The sequence below is a fragment of the Myxocyprinus asiaticus genome, chromosome 2, assembly GCF_019703515.2.
Source record: "Myxocyprinus asiaticus isolate MX2 ecotype Aquarium Trade chromosome 2, UBuf_Myxa_2, whole genome shotgun sequence".
Classification (NCBI taxonomy): domain Eukaryota; kingdom Metazoa; phylum Chordata; class Actinopteri; order Cypriniformes; family Catostomidae; genus Myxocyprinus; species Myxocyprinus asiaticus.
In genome coordinates, this window is record NC_059345.1 from 30,687,239 (window position 1) to 30,695,587 (window position 8,349).

At 38.9% G+C, this 8,349-nt stretch overlaps 1 protein-coding gene across 1 annotated transcript in view; it reads left to right on the forward strand.

Annotated features, from left to right (window-relative positions):
- The window catches only part of mindy2 (MINDY lysine 48 deubiquitinase 2), a 38,208-nt gene extending 29,925 nt beyond the window's left edge, over positions 1-8,283 (forward strand). The window contains exons 6-9 of the mRNA XM_051644350.1: positions 157-299; positions 1,815-1,988; positions 4,663-4,848; positions 6,206-8,283. Coding sequence (XP_051500310.1) covers positions 157-299; positions 1,815-1,988; positions 4,663-4,848; positions 6,206-6,370 — 668 coding nt within the window. The 3' untranslated portion in view covers positions 6,371-8,283. The remainder of the gene's footprint in view (positions 1-156; positions 300-1,814; positions 1,989-4,662; positions 4,849-6,205) is intronic.
- The last annotated feature ends 66 nt before the right edge of the window (positions 8,284-8,349 follow it).

Here is an 8,349-nt window from a genome sequence, read left to right on the forward strand (position 1 = left end):
TGCCACTCACACACTATCCCTGCACCAGCGTGTCAGGCTTTGTGAGTTTTGTGTCAAAGTTTCAGACAGTGTTTGCTTAATGTGGTTTGGCATTTGTTTTGAGTCTGTATTGGGATATGTGTCAGAGATGTCTCCCACTGCCTTTGTCTTCTCCAGGTTTTGTGGCAGAGCAGTTCCTGAACAGCACAGCGACTCAGCTGACGTACCACGGCCTGTGTGAGCTCACCTCTACCGTACAGGAGGGAGAACTGTGTGTCTTCTTCAGGAACAATCATTTCAGCACCATGACCAAATTTAAGGTGTTCACATTAACACGTATTTACTTTTGCAGTCATTTGAGATGATGGGTGCTGAAAGATGGTTCTGTGGTTTGTTTATGGAGGGATGCTGAATGTTGGTGCCCCACAGTGGCTAAAAACAGAACTTTCAGTATGCCATTCTTATTTTACACACTGTTTCTCTATATGCTCTACGAACAGATTTAAAGTGAAGTTGAAATTAAAATTGACCATATTTTTCTATCTTAAAGGGATAGTTCACCCAAAAATTAACATTCATTCATCATTTACTCATGCCATCCCAGATGTGTATGACTTACTTTCTTCTGCAGAACACAAATAAAGATTTTTAGAAGAATACCTCAGCTCTGTAGGTCCATACAATGCAAGTGAATGGTGACAATACCTTTGAAGCTCCAAAAATCACATAAAGACAACATAAAAGTAATCCATAAGACACCATATCTTCAGAAGTGACATGATAGGTGTGGGTGAGAAACAGATCAATATTTATGTCCTTTTTTACTATAAATCTCAACTTTTACTTTCACACTCTTTCACATTTTGAAGGTGAAAGTGGATATTTGTAGTAAAAAAAACAATTGACTGAAATATTGATCTGGTTCTCATGGCTGTCCCTTTCGGCTCACGTCACTTAGGTTGCACGGAACATTGGTTAATGTTTGCTGAATCGCTATTTAGTTGATGATTTAGGATACTGCTGTAGGCATTAGGCAATGCAGCCTTTCTAAAATCAAGTTGTTTAATAACGGTTATGGTTAGTGTGATAAAGGTTATGGCAATAATAGTAAGTAACAATACATTTTAATAAAAAAGTATTACCATTTGGATACGTCGAAATGCTTTTGACAGTGAACTTGAACTTCAGTCTCCATTTTCATAGTCAAAAAGCCTCCTCAAAAGTTGGTGTCTGCAATTAGATCCGGCTCTACTCTGATATGGAAAATCTTTGCATACCAAACAATTCCCAATAATTTTTTTCTTTTTGAAAATCCTATTTCACTCTGAAATTCATTACAATATGGAAGTGAAATGGATAGTGAATGTCGTTTCATATTGACTTTCAATTCCCTCATAAGAAAGTGCCATCACTCAAGGCACGACCTAGGAGTATCTGAGGGGCAATATTCATGCAGTAATTTCAACTATTTTGAATGGTGACTGCATAACCATGAACTGACTTATCAAGCTGCTTGTAAAGCCTCTCACTGTTATCAAAGGGGAAGTGGAACTGCTCTGTAGCAACAGGGCACACTTGACCTACAGATAAAGCTCTTCTATGATCCTCATATACATTCTTCAGCATATTCTTACTGAACATGACACGACGATCTGTGAATGCTGAAAGATTGAAATATGAGAGCAGTGGTTGGTGGTGGTGGTGGTGGTGGTTGAGGAGGGTCCTCTGTTCACTGTGTAAAGTGCTTTGAGTTTAGTATCAGAAAAGTGCAATATAAATGCAACATTAATTCATTCAATGTATGTTAATATGAATGCTCTCTTTGTGTTCCTCAGGCCCAGCTGTATCTGCTGGTGACGGATCAGGGTTTTCTTACTGAAGAGAAGGTGGTTTGGGAAAGTCTGCATAATGTTGATGGAGACGGGAACTTCTGCGACTCAGAGTTCCATCTGAGGCCACCTTCTGACCCAGAAACGGTGTACCGTGGTCAGCAAGACCAGATCGATCAGGTCAGGACTAATATCACTTCTCATCAGTGCTCAATGTCTATTTCAGTCAGAGGAAAAAAACACAGTGCTCACAACCTTGGGTGAATTTTTAAGGATATTCCAATAATATTTTTTTTATTATATGGTATCAAAGGTATGAGAGCTGATGTGGATGTGTGGGCATTATCTCTTCTAAAAATTTCCTTTTTTTATCCTAAATATTTATTAAAATGCTCAAAACAAAAGGCCACCCAAATGTCTCCCATCTCCACACATGATCTCTGGAGCTCAACCAGAGCTACCATCTGGTTCTTGGCCACCTCTCTTACCGAGGCCCTTCTCCCCCGATTGCTCAGTTTGGCTGGGCATCCAGCATTAGGAAGAGTCCTGGTTGTTACAAGCTTCTTCCGTTTAAGAATTATGGAGGCCACTGTGCTCTTGGGAACCTTCAATGCAGCTGAAATTTTTTTGTAGCCATCCCCAGATCTGTGCCTCGACACAATCCTGTCTCTGAGCTCTGTAGGCAGTTCCTTTGACCTTATGGCTTGGTTTTTGCTCTGATATGATTTTCAGCTGTGAGACCTTACATAGACAGGTGTGTGCCTTTCCAAATCATGTCCAATCAATTGAATTTGCCACAGGTGGACTCCAATCAAAGTGTAGAAACATCTCAAAGATGATCCAGAGAAATGGGATGTACCTGAGCTAAATTTTAAGTATCATAGCAAAGGGTTGGAATACTTATGTCAATGTGATATTTCAGTTTTTTGAGTGGATTTCTTTTGAGCTGATTTCAATAGCTTGTAGATATGAATTGATTTAGATAATGAGTAAAGTCATAAGACGAATAAGATGTAATTTATTCAGACAACAAATACGTGTTAAATGCACAGATTCCTGTTTTTTTGTTTGGTTTTTTTTCTCCCCGATTTGGAATGCCCAGTTCCCAATGTGCTATAAGTCCTCGTGGTGGCGTAGTGACTCGCCTCAATCCGGGTGGTGGAGGATGAATCTCAGTTGCCTCCGCGTCTGAGACCGTAAATCCGCGCATCTTATCATGTGGCTTGTTGAGCATGTTACCGTGGAGACGTAGCACGTGTGGAGGCTTCACGCCATTCTCCACGGCATCCATGCACAACTCGCCACGTGCCCCACCGAGAACGAACCACATGATAGCGACCATGAGGAGGTCACCCCATGCGACTCTACCCTCCCTAGCAACCGGACCAATTTGGTTGCTAAGGAGACCTGGCTGGAGTCACTCAACACATCCTGGATTCGAACTCGCGACTCCAGGGGTGGTAGTCAGTGTCTTTATTCGCTGAGCTACCCAGGCCCCCACAGTTTCCTGTTTTTGTTAAACACACAGCTTTGCCTTGATGCCATTTAGCAGGCATGAGCCAAAGAGTTGGGAATACAAACCGCTGATTATCTGAAATGAAAAAACCTCAGAGAGGAGAGAATGAATTTTAAACTTGTTTTCATGGAAGGCACATTACATTACCAAGGCGAATGCAACGCTCGGAATGTTGCACAGCACATGCAGGCATATGCTTTCTTTTGAAAAGATTTAAGCGGTTTTGAGGAGTTGTCCACCAACTGGCTTTTAACTATAAATCAAAATTTAAGAATGATAGTCTCTCCCTTGTTGATGTTTAGTGTCACAAGTATCAAAGAGATGCAAAAGGTCTACATTTCTTTTTTTGCAATTTAATTGTTTTTTGTTTTGTTTTTCCTAAATGTTTACACATGCCTGAGATAATTATTTTTCAAAAGATCCAAGCCTCGAAGGCTTTAAATTGCTCCTCTGCCCCTGAATAACAGGCACCATTTAAACATTTCAGTTCATGATGTTTTGTTTTTGGTATTAGAGTAATCATTCCAACATAAACCATTGCATCTATAAGTCCTTAGGAAAATACCCTTTATACCAAATGTGGTGAATCAGTGAGCTTACATGACTGTACACAGGAACAGTGACCCTCATCAGGTGAAGCAGAGCTACACAGACTGACATTGCAATGAGCCATGAATGTTGAATGTTGACACATCCAGTTGAAATGCATCAAATCTCTGTTAAAGTGCAGTTTACCTGGATTGAGTTTTGTGCTGCTATCTTCCAGCAGTAATTCTAGTCTGTTGCTTACAGGAAAACTTCTCAATAATTGATGTTAAAAGCTCTCTGATCTCTCCTCCATTTCTCTGACCTTCTCATTATTACCCCTCCCTCGGTGCCTTTGGGTTTACATGCTTTAATGGCTGAAGATGGGACAAAAGTGCCTCATGTGATGGCAGTCTCTCTCTCTCTCTCTCTCTTTCTCTCTCTGTCATGATGAAATGGTCAACTCATGTTACGTTCACTACTTTTCTTTGTCCTTTTTGGAGCTCGAAAGCAACTGGTCGCCATCCACTTTTGTTATGTGGACGAGAGCAACCTGGACACTCTGCTAAATAACTCTTTACGTTCCATGGAAAAATCATACAGGTTTTGGGTGAACTATTTCTTTTAACTGTTCATCTTTGAACAACCAATGTGTATATGAGATGGATTTCAATGTGCATCACATCGATTTTCCTGTCAGTTTACAATTATTTACAAGCTGCATGTTTTGTGCTAAATACTTAATTTAACCCAGATTATTACCTGGCATAACTTGGATTTGAATACATGGATCGTCACTGTTGTTGTGTGTAGGACTACCTGATGGCGCTGTCTCTGCAGCAGGAGCAGCAGGGCTCAGAGCTGGGCTGGGAACAGATCCCAGAAGGCATCAGTGATCTGGAGCTTGCCAAGAAGCTGCAAGAGGAGGAGGACCGCAGAGCATCACAGTACTATCAGGAGCAGGAGCAGGTGGCAGCAGAAGCAGCTGCACAAGCACAGGTGAGCTGCTCACAGAGTTGAATATTGTGGATAGTGAGAGAACAATTTCACTTACATTTGGTTAAAGGTGCAATTTTTTTCAATAGTAAATTTCTACAATGACATTGGTACATGAAAATCTATGCTTTTGCATGATGCTGCATCCACGCTGTTAGGTGTCGGCATAAATCCAAGACAATGCCATATTGTCCGGCGCAATATGAACAAACATTTTAAAAATTAAAACATTCTGTCATTATTTACTCACTTCGATGTACTGCCACTATGAAAGAGCTGCATAAAAATTCTTCCAAAATTAATCCACCTGTATTCCATGAAAAATACAAAGGTGGAAGGTGGTGGAAAAGGCTGATAACCGATTAATACAGAATGTTAATTTTCTTAGTCTTTCCTTACTATGACAGACACAGACATAGAGGCTTCAAAAGTCCAAAATAAATAAAATCACAGATTAAATTTATCGTTCAACCAAAATCCCTATAATAATCAGAAAAGGGTAGATTTGATGTATAACGTGAGACTTTTAACCGTAAATGAGCCCAAAACACACAAGGGCTCTTATTTTGAAATAACAGAGACTTGGCTCCATTAAAATGCTCTAAGTATTTACCAAATTAAGCTTTTTATAGCCTATATATTCACCAGATAAAGAGTTGTGAATATAAATGTTTCACCACATGAGGTTAAGTAAGGAACAAGGTTTTACATTGGAGATATTATTTATGCACTGCCAGGGCACATTTTGCATGTTTCTATGCATTCCTTTGCTTCATTTTAGGACACTTAAATATCTAATAAAAAAAAAAAAAAAAATATTATATATATATATATATATATATGCATTGAAGTGAGGATATAAATGTTGATGAATGGTGTCAGTGATGAAAGATTTAGATACAGCAAATCCTCACGATTGTTAATCAAAAATAAAAAAACAACAACAAATCTATCTGCAGCTTTCAGCATAGATTTTTGCCTATAACTGATAGTTCCAAAAAGCAACTATCGGTACCGATTAATCGGTAAAACTGATATATCGGTCTATTTTGTAAAAAAAAAAGCATATTTTTTTTGTAGGTGAGTTATTCCTGTAAAGGCACACTCAGTAATTTTTTCCACTTGAAGTTTTACACAAAAAGAAATTAAAAGTAATTTTGGCAAACATGTTTAAAATTATGTACACTGGCATCATATAAATACTCTGGTCATATCAGTGGTTTTGAAATGCTGTTTTAATCTACATAGTGTGTGTCGCCCCCTCATGGTGATGGACATTTGCCAGAAAACAAACTTGTAATCACTTAGTGCACCTTTATATTTAATGCAATAGGATAAATTGTGACTTTTCTGTCTGTAGGGACAACAGCCAGCAGTTGGTGATGATCAGGTGGATAGAGCTACAGCAGCTGGAGCCCCAGCAGGGGGGGCGACAGCTTCTCCAAGCCCAGGAAAACAGCCCTCTACGGCGGAACGCAAACCCAAAAAGGAGGCCAAGGACAAAGACAAATGCATCTTGTTGTAACAACAGTGGACTATGTGGAGTGCGAAACAGGCAGCAGATTAATTACAGTGGCTCTGCAAAACATCTCCCAGTGTGAGGTGGAGAGACCAAGACAAGGAGAGAAAGCAGTGACCGACGGTGAGGACTTGCCATTCTCAAGCCACTTGTGCCTGTCTCGAACCCTCAGAGTTCTGAAGACCCAGAAAGCAGAGAGGGGTGTCACTACAAAGACTATCACAACATATTTCGTAGAGCTGGCAAATGTTCTCAGCAGGAAAACCACTGCAGTGCACTATATTTGTGGGGGTTCACAAGGGAGTATTTGTAGTAAAACAAAGGTAATGTATACATAGCACCAGGCAAAGCTTTCATAATACGAAGCATTTTTTTTTTTTTTTTGTGGATTTCTGTTATTGCTGATGTTTATAAGCTATTTTATACCGATTTACCTGAACATATGCATATGTAGAATAGTTGTATTGGTCAATTTATGTTATTTGACTGAAAGATATCAGAGAAATTTTTATGAAAGGCCACTCAAATGAGCAGGTAGCAAGCCAACAGGTTGCTCGGCAAAGTGATGTCTCTGGACATGATGTAGGCTCTTGTACTTTGCCTGGCAGTGTGATGTCAAATCACTGAAATTGTGCAAACTAGGAGTGACCTCTAAAAGATCCTGATAAAAATGATTTATCGAGTTCAAAATTGTTTGCATCAGTACAGTATGGTTATGTAAAGTCATCTGTAACAGGAAAATTATTTCTGTCAGTAGGACACTGCTGTTAATGAGCTAACAACTGACACTAAAGTCCATAGCTTTAAATGTCATAATTAGTAGGCATTATAAATATATATATATATATAAGTTTCCTCACCCTTAGAATTTCAATTTCCAGCCAAAAGTCCAGTTCATATTTGCCTCATTAAATTATACAGAGTGCTATATTTCATGTACCATTTTTGCATATGTATTCGTAAGTTAGTTTTGAGCAGCTAGAAGTCTGTCCATTTCAAACCTTGCTCCAGTGCTAGAGTAGATAAAACATTTTCCCAATATGTTGGTAGTCTTGGTATTTAGAGTCAAACTGCCCTATATATACAGTGTATATAAGTAGAATCCTATAAAAAAAAAGAATCACTTCACTGGAAAACCTGGCATTGCCCAATGAACTAGAAATGCTCTGGACCTAAAACTTAAGATATTTACATTTTTATCTTAATTGTTTGTCATTGAACTCCAGCTATTTAATTTTCACACTAATTCATGTACATTGTACATATTCATATATATATATATGAATATGTATACACATGGATGTAAGGTAGAGCAAGGAAATGATAACTCGAGCCCATCCCTTTATAGTACTGCCACCTGACAGACATGGTCTTTTTCTATACAAAACATTCCAGCTATAGGCCTTGAACTGAGCAGTGCGAGTCTCGGACTCAGAGAAACACTAATCTTTCTGTGAGCAAACCATTTATCTGCTCTCAATGCAAAAATGAACAAGTTCGAATCTAGAGATGCTCATGGAAATGACAGTTGTTGGACAGAGCTGGAACATTTGGTCCTTCAGTGGCTAATCCTTTCTGTATATAAGCCTTACAATATTTACAGTATCTTTTATACCGACAAAAAATGGGTGCAAGACAAGACTGAGACAATCTGTAGACCTTACCGTAGACAGAAAACCGCACAGGCCTTCACAGAAGGAACATATCCATGAGTGTCTTGCAAACAGTTTGATGTGTATTAGCTGCCTTGGTAAAGGATATAGATTAAAATCAATATAAAATACAGGGTTAAATTTGAAAAGGTCCTTTTTCTCATGTGTTATAGTACTATATTGCCGTAACAGCACCATTTCAACCCCAGGAAATAGGCTTTTAAAATAAAACATGGCTGCATTGAAGTCATTTTTATTTTATTTTTTTTCAGTACAACTAAGGGCCCACAGGTTGCAGCAGTTGTAGAAGTAGGTTTTAAAGCACTGAAATGC